The sequence below is a fragment of the Cucurbita pepo genome, chromosome 4 (assembly GCF_057944985.1).
Source record: "Cucurbita pepo subsp. pepo isolate OVF chromosome 4, ASM5794498v1, whole genome shotgun sequence".
Lineage (NCBI taxonomy): Eukaryota > Viridiplantae > Streptophyta > Magnoliopsida > Cucurbitales > Cucurbitaceae > Cucurbita > Cucurbita pepo.
In genome coordinates, this window is record NC_141801.1 from 13,445,718 (window position 1) to 13,461,179 (window position 15,462).

At 33.4% G+C, this 15,462-nt stretch overlaps 1 protein-coding gene across 3 annotated transcripts in view; it reads right to left on the reverse strand.

Annotated features, from left to right (window-relative positions):
* The window catches only part of ATM (Serine/Threonine-kinase ATM-like protein), a 51,719-nt gene that overhangs the window by 17,681 nt on the left and 18,576 nt on the right, over positions 1 to 15,462 (reverse strand). For 2 of the 3 annotated variants that reach the window (XM_087123499.1, XM_087123501.1), the window contains 20 exons: positions 14,706 to 14,831; positions 13,659 to 13,786; positions 11,954 to 12,110; positions 9,391 to 9,437; positions 9,220 to 9,283; positions 8,892 to 8,966; positions 8,196 to 8,315; positions 7,620 to 7,805; positions 5,049 to 5,170; positions 4,867 to 4,936; positions 4,203 to 4,330; positions 3,677 to 3,818; positions 3,459 to 3,599; positions 2,941 to 3,039; positions 2,777 to 2,823; positions 2,352 to 2,538; positions 2,023 to 2,244; positions 1,649 to 1,720; positions 587 to 656; positions 66 to 183 (listed from right to left, as the gene is read on the reverse strand). In XM_087123499.1, coding sequence (XP_086979625.1) covers positions 66 to 183; positions 587 to 656; positions 1,649 to 1,720; positions 2,023 to 2,244; positions 2,352 to 2,538; positions 2,777 to 2,823; positions 2,941 to 3,039; positions 3,459 to 3,599; positions 3,677 to 3,818; positions 4,203 to 4,330; positions 4,867 to 4,936; positions 5,049 to 5,170; positions 7,620 to 7,805; positions 8,196 to 8,315; positions 8,892 to 8,966; positions 9,220 to 9,283; positions 9,391 to 9,437; positions 11,954 to 12,110; positions 13,659 to 13,786; positions 14,706 to 14,831 — 2,321 coding nt within the window. The remainder of the gene's footprint in view (positions 1 to 65; positions 184 to 586; positions 657 to 1,648; positions 1,721 to 2,022; positions 2,245 to 2,351; positions 2,539 to 2,776; positions 2,824 to 2,940; positions 3,040 to 3,458; positions 3,600 to 3,676; positions 3,819 to 4,202; positions 4,331 to 4,866; positions 4,937 to 5,048; positions 5,171 to 7,619; positions 7,806 to 8,195; positions 8,316 to 8,891; positions 8,967 to 9,219; positions 9,284 to 9,390; positions 9,438 to 11,953; positions 12,111 to 13,658; positions 13,787 to 14,705; positions 14,832 to 15,462) is intronic. The other variant, XM_087123500.1, reaches the window with a different exon arrangement.

Below are 15,462 nucleotides of genomic sequence, written 5' to 3' on the forward strand. Positions count from 1 at the left end.
CAACCCCATTCACACAATCTCATAATAATAAGTGAGCTAACGAAAAAGAAAAGAAAAGACAAAACCTTAGAATCACATCATTCGAGTGACCAATTAGTGAGTGCACTAATGGACAAATCCACCTCTCGAAAGTTTTACCATTGGTCTCCCACACGGTGGAACTTTCCAATGAAATAGCCTCAGCTGTTATTAAAGTTAAGTAATTATGTGCAGAAAAGAAGACTGTCAGTATAACATCAAACCGAATAGACTAATGCTGCTATTCTTGAACCAATGGTCATCAATTATACTTGTACACTTTATAGTGATCTATGAAAATGAAAAATGTAACTAAAACGTAATGTCAATCCAACCAATAAAATGATCATTCCAACCAATAGCAACCTATAAAATACAAGAGGAGAATTATAGTGTTCTATAAGCTTTTGCATAATCTGCAAAAAAATATCATAACAATCATGACCATAACTGACACAAAAGTCTTAGATTTCTTTTATATAGGCGAAAGGAAAAATAATCAAATGTTTATATGATTCAATTAAAATTGTAAATAAGGGTCATCAATTAAAGAAGTAAACATGTTTACCTTTAAATCTCCTTTCAAGATCCAACAAGTACCCATCTACCAGCTTAATGTTAAGCCCTTTGGAATGGACCTAAGTTATATAAAGGAATACATGAGCAATAGATTCATCCAACGTATATTCAAAGTTGTTTGTCAGATTGAATGGTACAAACTAAAAATTCATAATCAAGCAAGCCTTTTCCCATAGCAATAGTCACGTCAGTACCCTTTTCCTTGCCATCCACTGAAACCACTAGCATTACATTCCAGTTCCAAAAATATTACCATTATCTCCAAGTTATTAGGCCCAGGTCAACTTAATACCGACTGGGATAGATGGAAAAAAGAAAAGACTGCAGTCCATTTGATGCTGAATTTTTTCTCTATTTTTATTTAGAAAGTTTAACCAAATTCCCCTTCAAAGTTCATGCTGTAGCGCTATCAAATAGGCTTCCCCATCTCTTCAAATGGACTAACCCATTTGCAAGAAATGTAAACCAAACCTTGGAGAGAATTTTACTAAATGATAAAGTGAATTTAGTTCAAGCCTTAGTCCTATTACATAGAAAAGGTCACAGCTAGGCCTCAACAAACTAACAACCTTGCAAACTAATTAAATAACAAAGGTTGTTACAAACATAACAAAAATGGAAATTGCAATTAACTTAACCAGTAAGAAAACTGAACACATCAGCAAGTGTCATTCACATTCAACCTAAATAATTCAAATTTTTGGTAGTACGCTTAACCCAACAAGAATTTTACTCAAATAAAACCATTTCCCCACCACATTCCTGTTGTAGGTGACAACTAGTTTTACGAAATGGGGCATGGAAAGGAACTGCTACAATGAAGTTCCAGTAGTTCCTACTAGTAATTGTCAACATTATAAACCATGTAATTTTTTGGATAACTCATCTCTGCCAATAGCATACATGTAGTTATTCATACAAAACAAAGAGTATTCTTAGTTATGAACGAGGGATGTAGTTCATACAAAACAAAGAGTATTCTTAGTTATGAACGAGGGACATGAACACTCCATAACTAAGTATTGATCAGAATAGGGAGATTAAAACTTGCCTCCAAAAGCGATCTCTCATAAGAATCAAATGTGAGCAGAATACTTTGACCTTTTTCAGTGGAAAGTATAGCCTGGTTAAGAAGGGTGAAAAAAATATAAAATTGGTTCGATTAAACATGAACTTTTCTGAGGATCAAAGTATAAGGGAAGGACAAATGAAATAATAATAGTAATGAAGAAGAAGATGATGATGATGATGATGATGATAATAAAGCATAAAAGCCGACACTTTTTTCCATAGCTATTTCCATTATTATCAAGAGCATATTTCCATAGCATCAATATCAAAACCCAATGAAATGAGCATCTTATTGAGCCAATTTCCAGTTCAACAAAGAGAAGAGAGAACTAGAATGGGCCTTCATAAACTAACCTGGAGAACTTGAGACGTCATATCAACTATTTTGACAGAGTCATCCATCAGGTACCTTTTCAAATGTTTTAAAAGTTCAATCAGAAGATCTTCAGATATGCCAGTTTCAATCTTGAAGTCTATTTCTGAAGCACTGCTATTAACAACAGGCCGAAAAATGTGAATGGTATTGGATTCCCCAGGCAGATGGAAAACAACACAATGTGGATCACCTATACCAACCTGCAAAAACAATGAAAGGACAAAAAATATTTCAAAACTCATAGACACCAGCTCCCTTATACAACTTGTATCATCTGAAGATTCTGAACAAGGTAGAAAGCCAATACCCTAGATACAAAATCTGACACCAACTCCCTTATACAACTTGTATCATCTGAAGATTCTGAACAACATATTCGCATAAGTTTCCAGACTGCCTGCTCCACTTCATGATCATTGTGCCAATCAATACTTGGGATATCCTCACTGTGAAAAACCTGACCCCCAATCAGCTTCTTATGCAATGCTTTTAAACTGCAAGATAAACCAAGTTGTTAAAGACATCTCAGAAGCAGCTTAAAAGCAATGGCATAAAAACAATCTGTATCTTGAATGTCATAAGTTCTCAATATAAAAAATAAAAAGAAAATAAGAAAAACTGAAACAATCTGCAATCTGCACATTCTCTATATTGACCTAAGGCAGTCAATATAATAACAAGGACCTCATGGTAAACAAAATATTCCAAGATAAGCAACAAATTTAAATCTACCTCCATAATAGTAATCTTGGTGGTAGGTTGTCAGAACGCTTGACCAACTGGAGAAAAGATGAGACATAGGACATGAGGAATTACCTAAAAATGCCAGAAGGGAGATCTAATCTAATCCTTCAATTGAAAAGATGATCTCAAACCAAAAGCTTAAAACACCTTACTTTCAATAAATGATCCCTTGCAGAGTACCCTCTACATAGTTCCTGATGGAAATTTCGAATATCATCAAAGATTTCCATCTCAGGAAAGGGCTCCAGTTCCTACACCATGAGAAGAAAAAAAAAAAAAAGGTCACGATTCTAAAAATAATAAAACATTATATGTAAAGACACTTTGCCATGTGATTATAAATGAATCCATCATGTTCATAAAAAGAAAAATCAAATCTTTTTCTAAGGAAACTGAAACTTGACAATAAGCTGAAAAAAGGATTAAGAATCCTTTACAAAGAGGATTGTGTTGCAGTAATTGAGTTTTCACCCAAATAAAATTGGAGATGCAGGTTGATCAAATGGGAAAAATCGTTGTCGCAAGTAGGATCAAATGGGAAATATTTCAATCACAGTTTGGAAATTTTGTCCTCACTAAGAACTTGAATCTATGATTGCAGATCAACTAGAGGAAAAATAAAATAAAATCAATCTATAGTGTTCATGTTTACCAAATGGACGAAACCTACTTTGATGTAATCATGGAGAGATGGATCAGAATCCATTATAAGTTGGTGAACCAAGGATAAGACGAGAGACGATCTATTGCCAAGAGACTCCCCATCAGCTTCGGTGGGGATGCAACATGCCACCAACTTTGAGATCAGAAACTATGTTCGCAATGAATTAGAAGGCAGTCCAAACAACAAGGTGGAACTCCAGAACAAAGGGAGAAGATTGTACAGACCTGAAGTTGTTCTCCGAGGACTCTAGTGATTTCTTTGCTTGGGCTAGATTTGAAAGTTTCCAACAAGGTTGAAAAGATGCGACAACATTGGTCTTGTAACGAATTATTACCAACAAATTGCCCAATCAAATTGAATAGATAGCTGCATTAAGTTAATAAGTTCTAACATCTACTTGTATGATGTCGAAAGAGGCAATAAAGCAAAGGAGAAATTCAAATGACCAAAGCAACAGATAAATAAAATTTTCAAGGTATAGAGTTTTGAAACCAAGACATAATGAATATTGGCGGTTCTACGTATAGAAACCAGCAGATTATAGAATGCTTAACACTTCGTATAATTTGCTGACAAAGATGCAAAAAATATGAGTTTTTGTTTCCTTCTAATCTGTTGAGATAATTTTTTCTTCAACCACATCAAATATCAACTTTATATTAGAACTTTTTTTAAACTTCATATTAGAACGTTATTAACACAAACAAATATCTTTTTAAAGTGAACATCATGCATTAAAAATGCACTCACTTTGACGTGCTAGAAACTGCAGCTCTGTGACCAAGAATATTTATCAGCACTTCAATTGCTGCCAATCGATGAGATTTATGCCTATGATGAGTTGCTTCTGCAATTTTGTAGTGCATCTCTACAATAAACTGCACGAACACAACAGAGGTTTATTTGGTAAAATGCATGGAAAATAATCAAAGAACTAACAAGAACAAACATAGAAGAAATTTTTTAAATAATCTTTAGGTTGGAGTGTTGATATAGTTACATTTATCATAATCCATCAGGTTAAGTTTTTAGGTTGATTGATTGATTTAACATTTTATAGAGTAAGAAGTTGTGAGTTTTAACTCCAGTAATGTTATTTCCTCCCCAATTAATATTGATTTACACTTATTGCGCCTTCTAAAAATTTCCAAGCACACAAGTGAAGGAAATGGTTGGAGTGTTGATACAATTCAATTTAACATCGCCTATAAGCTTGAACTTTTGGGTTCATCGGTGATTTAACACTTTATTTCAAAGCAGGAATAAGACTTTACAGAGGCTAGAAGAAATTTACAATAACCAAGGGTAAGCCAGACTATATGCCAAATGCCTTTCTCAAATTGAAGCAATGAAACACTACAAGACTACAGGCTGCATAATATGCTTTTCTCAAGTATTTAACATATAAGAATACCATGAATACTCTATCTGGACGGAAAACATTGATTCTGTCAATAACGCCAATTGTTGTTTCCTTGTTCTCCCTTCAAGAACCAAGTTAACAATAAAAATAGTCATGTTTGCAAAACAGAAAAAATGAAAAGCCATAAAAGAAAATGTATCAAGAAGAAGAGGAGCAAGATAAGAAGATCTGACATTTCCAAGAAACCATCAACAACTGTCCGAACAGCAAACACAATGGTATCCTTTGGAAAGAATGGATCCATAGGTTCTGAAGTACAAGATGTTAAAGCTAAGATCTGGCTGATAATGGACACCTACAAGCAGGGAATAACAACTACAAATGAATATTGAACATCTTTAGAAAATGGACACCTACAAGCAGGGAATAACAACTACAAATGAATATTGAACATCTTTAGAAAATTCTGTTTTCTTCAAAAAGTTATTAAGTTAATCAAACATCCACTAACAACTTTCATCCAAATAGGTTACAAGATTTCCTATGCCTTTTCTTTTTCTTTCTTTCGTTTTTTTAAATAAGAAAGGGGAGGCAATTTTCAATTAAAAGAAAATTGGAGAGTTACAATTTACAAAAGGGATCTCAAGCCGGCTAAAAGCACACTATCACAAAAATCTTAAAGAGATCAATGTCATCGCAAAGGAGCCAAGTGAACTTCTCTCGTCTTTGAAAACTCTCCTGTTTTACATTAGCCAAACTATCCATAAAAGGTTGTAAAAGCATCTATCCATATATCACAAGCTCTACACTCTCCATTCGTGACAGGTCTGTACATTCTTGGATAAAGCTCCCAAAGACTCCTCTGCACTCCAATTGTCCAACCAAAAACAACTTCTATTTCCATCCCTTGCAACACTAAAGAAGAATCTTCAGTATAAATCTTAAATTTCAATCGATTTCTCCAAGGAGTTCTTAGCAACAATTGGCAGGACACTTTTCAGAGGGAGAATCGTTCACCCGCATAACTTTGGCCCATAGAGAGTCTATTTTGTCCAACCACTACAGCCATTGGTGAGCAAGGTTTCGTTGCTGCAAGCTTGAATTCTGTCAATTCCCAACCCTCCTCCAGAGTGAGACAAAGGGAAGGGTAACTGTTTTCCAGTTGATAAGAAGGGAGCCTCTACTCTTCTCTACCTCCCAAAAACATTTTCTCGTTTATCTTTTCAATGATTTAGTATGTCACAAAGGGCTTTGAAGACCGACAGGTAAATTAGGAGTTTGGAAAGCACAGTCTACGAAAGAACAAAGTCTCCCTCCTTTAGAACAAAAGTTCTCCAAGAAACACTGCAGCTGGCTACTTTCTGCACCACAGGCTCCAAGAAATCCAACAATTTGGAATTGCCACAAAGGGGGAGGCTAGATAATTAGTAGGATGAGGGGTTTGCTTGCATCCCCACTTGTCAACAATCCTCAAATTCAAAATGATACCATGCAGCAATCACAGATTTCTCCAATTAGATGAATTAAAGAAGATCAATTATTTGGTTTCTCTAAACTTATTTTTATTCACAGTGATTGTGTTGTTTTGGGTGAAGTCTTGATTAAAATATGCCAGTTTTGCATTTTATCATTCTTATTGACTTTCTCATTTCACTTTTAATCTCGTGAACTCTAATCTTCTTTTACTCTGAATAATCCTGTAAAGTTTCTAACTCACAAAATAGTCTGTAATAGTTACTTCAATAATTCAAAAAGGATTCCAAGGTAAGAAATACAACTTCAGCCTTAGAAAAGGGCGGGAACTCTCCTTACTACCGCCAGAATACTTTCAAAATAAGACATACCTAGCTAAACGAACAGACCTACATATAAACAAACGCAGAGTAGTACGATTAACACCCCTTCTAACATAACAGAGGTCCTACAAAATCCATTCACTTTAGTGGCTTTCATACCAATGTTAACTCTAATATTGTGATTTAGCTAGTCTGGTTTTCACCTTTCTTCAAAGAGTAGTTCTGCAAAAAAGAATTTGGAGTCTGAAAACTTCTGCAATTTGGAATTTAAATATCATTTAATCATTTGGTGTTTTCATTAAACATTTCTTAGTTTGGCCCTGGTAAAAGGATGTGAAAGCTCCAGAGAAGATGCAAACTTTTAGGGCGTGTTGCTCATGGGAAGGTTTCAAGAAATATACAGCTTAATTTCTTGCATTGGAATACTTTTCCATATCAATAAAGACATTGGAAAAGAGATCTTGAAGAAGTCTCTCCTTGAAGCTAGACTGCATCATTTGTACAGATAAAAATGAAGTAAAAAGAATGAAAACATTAAGCATTCTCCAAAACAGACATGCGTATTATAAAGCAGGACTCTCATCCTTTTTTTTTTTTTAAAGAGAAAAGAACTTCTCATTGATAGTTGAAAAGCTATAAAAAAAGAACAAGAATGGCATGATTACCAAACGTAGACTAAAGAAAGCATCAAGCAAAAAGATGCTAAAACCTTCAACCCACAAAGTAACATGAGATGATATTTTTCTTTAGTGGAACTTTCTTCCTTATGAAGAGATATAAATAAGGTAAAATAAGATGAGATGATATAAATAAAGTTAAATAATTAACTGTTGACGACACCTCAAACAAGACTTGATTATTTTCTCCTTCATACCTACTGATGACATCTCAATAGGTATGAAGGAGCAAATAATTTACTGAAGTATTTTCGTCAACATAAAGATGGTCAAATTCAAAGAGAACATGAAAGCATAGAATCTTAAATATTAGTTGAAAGGAAGGATAAACCATATGTTTCTTTATAAGTAGATCCCTTTCACTCTCAGTTATTCTGGAAAAACGCAACATTGAACTTTGAAGAACTACTGCTCCTTTTTCACATCCGGATCTCTTGCTGCAATGTAGTGCCATACAAAAAGAAAATATTGGCACAAAATAGCTTCTAATTAAAGCTTCCAGTGGTTCACCAGCAACCTGTCGATTTTCATTTAACAAGAAGCAAATTTTTCATTGATCAATGAAAAGGACAAAATTCTCACTCATACAAACTTACAAGAACTAAAGTAGATAGAAGTACCAATTCAAATACCAAGAAATCTATGAGGAGCGAATAAAAGAACCTCAGTTAATACAAATATCACAAAGAGAATAAACCTTAAGAATACATATAGTGCAAAACATAGATGAAAGAAAATATCCTACATTTGAATCCACAATGTTTAAACATGAATCTACACTTCTTGGGCACCCAGTAAGTTTTTGAATCTATTGAATGACCTTAACCAAAAACTTTCATTATATGCTTTTGTCGAAGTTTGCTAAATAGACAAAGTGTGACAAAAAAATGTTCCAAAATATTCTTACATTAGCAATCCAGCCAAGGTTGTAACTATCGTCTTGCAGAATAAGAGCAGGAAGAAGCCAGGGGCAACAATACTGAATAAAGTAACTAGGTTCAGCGTCCAAGACAAAAAGTTGCCTTATCTGCATACATTGTAAAAAATTAAATTAGCGAGAATATAAAATATTAAATGAACCACGGAAAGAAGAATGTTCATATTTCATTTTATGAAGATACATGAAATCCAAAATCAAGAAAACTTTACGAACTATATAGATTAGTCAAATAATCAGTTGCCGATTATCTATTCAACCAACTTTCCAGTCAATAAAAATAATTTCCTGCAATAATGAGCCCCCGCTCCATGGTATACAAATAGTAAAGGAAATGTTAGATGCAAGTAATAAAAACAAAAAAATAACAAATAAAAAAAATTAAAGAAAGAGCATCAACTCCTTCATGGCAACAATGGATCGCAAAATTAAGTCTTAACGCCATAAGATCAACATCTAAATAGACAGTGAGAAATTATAAAATTTTCACAGGAGACAACTTTTTCTTTAAGAATTTAATAAATTAATGACAATAGTCGTAATAATTAACAGAGAGAGAGAGAGAGATCAGTTTTACCCTATGCAACGGTTGATGTTAAGAGAAGCAGATCAATTGTTCCAAGCACATAACATGAGAGATATAAACGAGATTAAATGGATCAATACCTCAACAAGTGCAGGTAAGCTTACACCACAAGTAACCCAACAAAAGAGAAGTGACCCAATGAGTTCCTCCAAGTACTGCAAAAACATTTTAAAATCTCATGAGTACGCAATATAAAAGTTCAGAATTTTAAAATTGTTGAAACTTGGGTACTTATATGTATTTTGTCCATTAAAGTTAATATTCTCTAGCTCTTTCTTCAAGATTGTACCGTCCTTTAAATTGAAGTCCACAATTCTTATTAGAAAACTATCAATAACCAGAAAAAACTTTGAACTGAACTGAAAAAATATGTCAAGAACTTTAGCACAAAGAAGACATAAATTTCACCTTCTGTCTTCCTGAATAATTGAGCTGTCTGGCCAGGTTATCAAGCATGGTAGCGACCATTTCCCTGAAGGAGAACAAAAGAGCTATGAACTGAAAAAAAAAAAAAAAAAAAAAAAAAAAAAAAAAAAAACCACGAGTAAATTACAAATTTGGAACAAGTTGAATGAATACCTTTGACTAGGATCCATTGCTGAAATTGCACACATCATAAAAACAACCTGCAGTTCCATAAAATATCAAATTAACGAATCACAAAACTGCTGGAAAAAGTGCGGCCTATTTCTTTATTAGAAAATGTAAGACAAAAAAAGGAAACTTTTTACCTCAAAGTGTAGCTTCTGCAGATAAACTATAATTGAAAGACATATTTAGTACTTTGTCATACTCATTATTTAAAATGAATAACCAATATGAAGTTTTCACTTTAAGTATCCTTTATTGTTTCTCTCTTACTACTTATTTGTGCTTGCAAGAAATTTTCATTAAAAACGAGTGTGTGAATCAAAATATTGGACCAGACGTCCAAAATGGCTTAGATTTTTCCTCTACCCTCCCCCCTAAAGCTAAGAATACAACCCCAAGAACATCAAATAACAGTAACTGAGCTGCTTACTGACGAATCTTTAATAACAAACTCGAAGCAACTTTTGAGCTCCAGTTTTCTCAGTATGAGTCAAAACTTGATCAGAGAGCAACTTCAATGCCACCAAACACTAATGATCCAAAATTGACAACTTCAATGTAGCAACTTAATACTACAGAGTTGTTACAACCGAAATTGCCATTTTGTGCTCTTATGCCTTCAGTACTTTGCAGTGAAGATGGAATTATCTCAACCATCTCTTTTTGGATGCTCTTCTTTTGAACTGTTGGTTCAAGTTGTTTTTGGTTTTCAAGGTGAACTGAGTATTCTCTTAAAATTAGAAGGATAATCGACATCTCAAGTGAAATTCTTTTCCTTTGAAGCTGTTTTCTTAAATTGAGAAGAATAATAATTTGTTATTCAAATATGTGCAGCCTAGGTCTTCTTATATAGAAGAAAGACTCAGTACAATAAGGAAAGAATAAAGACAACAAAGACTAAATATTGACAACAAATATTTACACAATTGTAAAGACTAAATATTCCAACACTCTCCCTCAAGTTGGTTTAAAGATGTTTCCATAGCTAGCTTGTCAATCAGTTTATCGAATTTCTTCTTTGGAAGTCCCTCAATTAATAAAATGTGTTAAAATGTGTTAACCTCAATATGTTTGGTATGTAATGGTCTATCATGTAGAACTGGATTATGAGCTATAGATATGACAGTCTTATTGCCAGAAAAATTTTGAATAGGCTTAGCTTGAGAGAACATCAATTCTTCAAGTATCCTTTTGATCCATATGCCTTCACAAATTACATGGGCTAAGGCTACTTCAACGTTACTCTTAGTCACCACATTTTGCTTTTTGCTTCTCCATGTAACTAGATTTTCTCCACCAAAGGAGAAGTAGTCAGAGGTAGATCTTCCATTAGTAGTACTTCCAAACATTATGCATCTATACAGACTTCTAGTTTGAAGTGATGGTTCTTTTTCAATAAAATACCCTTTTCAAGAACTCCTTATAAATATCTTAAAATACCCTAAGATTTTATACGCAGCTTTAAAATGTGTAGGTTCATGTGCATGCATAAATTGACTTACCATACTTATAGCAAAAGCAATGTCCATATGTGTATGAAATAAAGAAATTAATCTTCCCACAAGTTTCTAGTATCGTTTCTTGTCCTTCATTTTTTCTTCTTTTGTTGCTTCTAATTTCAAATTGGGCTCAGTAGAAGGTGCCAAGGATGCACATGAATTATTAGGTGAATTGGATAATAGTAATTTCAAAAGCGGATAAGTTTGCTCCATACTACAGAAACTGAACTAGACTAACAATCAAACCAAACCAAACCTGAAACGGACACACTGGACCTAACCCTGAACCGAACTGGACGAACTAAAACAGACCCTAAACTGAAACAACTGGGGAGGAATTCGAGGATTTTTTATAACAATTCACCCTTCCTACTGCTTCATTTTAAATTCTTTAATCCACAACCAACTCATCTTCATATCCCTTTTCTTTCTTTTTTTTTCTTTTCTTTTCTTTTTGGAAAGAATTGAAGGAAAAGACCTATTATTTAGACATGAAATGCACACTCAAAAAAAGTTTCCATCCTTTTATTTCTCAAATTTCCAACTCCTTGGTTCCTCGATTGAGGTTGATATATATTAATTTGGTGATAATTCAAAAGAAACTATCAGACAGGATTTCCACAGAAATCAAAGTAGTATAAATATAAATAAAGTAACTACAAGAGAAGAATGATAAATCCTCTAAAAGATCACAAAATATTTGCCATTTAAAACACAAGGGGGCATGGGAAATGTAAAAAATAACGATTCAGTTTCAAAATCAACAATAAGTAAAAATTGCAGTTCTATCCTAAACACACGAAAAAAAGTCCAAATATTCCCAAATGCGCTCATCTATTTCTTTCCAATACTTGAAACTAAAAGTACAACTTCCAAAAAGAACTGATAAATATGAATAGAAAGTGAGAAACTGATCAATATAATGAGGCTTGGTCCTTAAACAAAGAACAACCTCTGTTCTCACATCACTTGTGATCTTTCAAGAGCTAGGCAGTAAGCAACTACCTCCAAGTCTTCATTAAACAAATATTGCATTTAAAAAAAACAATTACCTCCAACTCTATTGCGTCACTATGCAAAGCAAGATGTGCAAGCGTGACAATTATAGTTTCCATTGTAGGACGAGGTTGCACACCAGCATCTTGGACCACCCTTGCTGTAACAACTTCTTCTTTAGAGAACAGCACCAACGAAACACCAAAACCAGAACTGGATTTAAGAATAAAAAACCTATTAAGTATAATGCATTAGGATTAAAAATAATGTTGGCAAATGGCAAAAATGGAGGCAATATGCAGGATTTAACAGCAAATATACAATCTGAGATAACAAAAACAAGATTTAAGCCTCTGCGATCACCACTCATTCAACTTTCTTTGAAAAGGACGCCACTCAAGTCCGAACACAAGTGAAAATTTACAAGCAAGAAAAAAAAACCCTTTAGAAAGTAAAATGCATCTTCTGAGAACCTAAACATAAAAGGAAAAATAAAATCAAAACAATAATATTATATTAAAAAACAAACCTAATCCACAAGAAAAGTACGAATACTCCTCTTGTAATATTGACAATTTTTTTACTGAATAGGCAAGGCAGCATACACTTTTACTGGATAAGGATTCCAAACAAAGGAGATTAATCAGGTACCATATTATCAAATGTTTTACTTCTAATTTTTTCATCAATACTATTTGATAAGTATAAAATTGACTTGTAATCATACTACGTTTAAACTAAAACCTGAATAAACCACCACAACACCCTCTTTTCCTCATTTCCTATTCTAGTTAAGTTACCATTTGCCTTTACGTTCCCTTCCTCCTCATCATCACACTTACTTTATTTATTTTCTTTTTCCTATGATTCCAATCTACGAACCCCATTCATTCCCTCTCTTGACCATTTTTTCGTTCTACAAACCTTTTATTGTGTTCAGATTTACATCTACTACTTGTATCTAGTTTCCCTCTTTTTTTAGTTCAGACTTTCTTGAGCGATGTGTTGAAGAAATGGCCTTGATTTTAAGGAATATTTATGTATTCCTAGCGTTAAGTTAGGAGACATTTTGTAATCCCATTAAACAAGAGAAGAAATTGACCTTCCTAATTTATCTGTATTTTTACCTAGTGTATCTAGGGATTTAGTAAGTCTTTCTGTATTGTAAAAGACACATGTGAAAAGGAAGCAAGATAATTTAATCTAGCAACACTACGTTCTACATTATCTTTTTTCACGCCTTTCATACATCCTTTCATCATATGAAAATTTTATAAAATTCTCATTATTTTCTCGCTCGTCATTTTAAATGTTTTCCTTGTAAAAAAAACAAGTTTATTGATGTATAAAATTTACAAAAGAAAAGAAGGAAGAAGTCCTAATCCAAGGGAGTTACAATAAACTTCTTCAATTGGACAAAGACTAGCAAAGCTATAAGAACGAAAAAGGTGTTACTTTAGCCCAAGATATAACTAGGAATATGAACAAAAAAGACTATCAAAAGAATGGTCTTTCAAATATCTAGATGTGAATAATATTTTCCAATGCCACTATTATCTTATAATATTGGAGTATTTTTCTTCCATATTAAAACATCCCAAGACTTTCTTATACATTAAATGTTTAAAATCCAATGATTGAGTCTCAGTTTGAAAACAATAAATAAAGAGATATCTAAATACTTATATCATTATGACACAATAAAAGGGAAAAAACGAAGGAAAAATTTAATATAATTTTAAAAAACAGCTAAAAACCCACCATATATCCTGGAAAAGTTCCGCATGGCCATCCCATGTCTGGAAGAGAACACCTATTCGCTTTGCCAGCAAATATCTAACTCGATATTCAGGATCTCGCAGCATTACAAATAACCTTTGAATCATTGTCTATATAGATCCCATCATAACATCGATTGTTAGCAAATAAGAGTAAACTTCACAGTATTGGAAGTATTAAAGAAGAGGGAGAAAAATTGAAAACACACACACACAGATTTGCGTGTTCATTGTTCCTGCATAATAAATGTTGAAAACAATTGTTCTTGGGTCTTGGACAAAGACTTAGAAAACGTTATTCAAATATTACATGAAGAGATGCTGAAAGGTGAAGTAAGGTTCTCGTGTCAGTAAGGTTCCCGTGGAATGATACAAAACTTTCTTTGGAATATATCTGGTTTGAAAGAGACCAATAAAATTTTGAAGAAAAAACACTTGCTTGGTTCAGATTATGCGAAAGGCCATGCTACTATTTTAGTTTTCTTAGTCAATATTGTTTTATAATTACCCATACAATGTAATTGACGCTTGTTGGAAGGTGTTATATAAATGGGGGAAGGCGCCAAGAAAAGATGAGTACTAAGACAAGGAAAGTATACAAAACCCCCGCATATGAATTTAATTAGAAGGACATCATAATAAATGAAGGGTTTTGAAACTATCTCATTAGCAACTCGGAAATGATAACCTTGCAGCAAATGAAGGGGCTTTTAAGTGGAAGAAACGGGTGGAAATTGCTTGAGAAAGCCTAGTAAAGACTATGTCGTGACCTGTGGGAATAATGGTTGGAAAGGCAGAATTTCTGTAAGCAAAGAACCGGGAGGATAAAGCTGAAAAGACTAGGTTTGTTTTGGTGATCTAACCAAATTATTGGTAGTTGTACTATAGTGAAAAGTTGGCATCAGACCTTTCTTTGTATTCTATGATTTTGTAGTGCAACGACAAAAAACTCAATAAAATGTTCCAAGCATCTAGCAATTTGCTACAAATATAAAAAGAAAGATGTGTTCTCATGCATCAAAATGATTACCTGACCAATTTGTGGATTGATTAAAATAAAATCACAAATGCAATCAACAAGCTTAACACGCCCCAACCAGTCCAGAAGGTCCGAATCAGCAATCATGTTCACTATTTTACCAATCTGAACCAAGTTCTGAAATTAAAAAATAGCATTAGTTAATTGAATGATCAGATTTTTTCCAACAATATTTGGGGAAAAATTATGAAAAGAACATTAGTCTGAAAGGTTGTCAATTGGACATACATAAATAAGCATGTCGTCCTAGGTCACAAATATTAGGAAAATCTATTTCCTAATAGAACTATGCTGTTTGTTTTTAAATTATTGACTTAAATATAAAATTGCAGAGCTATAACGAGAAAAAGGAAAACACGTTGCGCATATACATGGAACAAGCAGAAAAATAAATGCGAAATATCTCATGGATATTTGTAATGGTGGATTTGAGAACGATAGCTATTCATGTGACCTCAATGCAGAGGGGGTCTCAAACATTGAAGGATAGGATCAACCTAAAAAAGAATACTTTGAGCACAATAGGACAGATGTCAAGTGAGCCTTTCTTTGAATTCCAGAGTCCAAAAACTTTGCAGAAACTGTTTTTATGAATTGTTATTTGACGCTATGATTGAGCAGTATACTTGAAATCACAAATAACTAGTCTGCAACTGTTTAAGCAAGAATAACTTCCTTAAAATACAGACCTACCCGTGAGAAATTCAATGAGGAAAGGTTATACAAGTATGTTTGCACATGCGTTTTT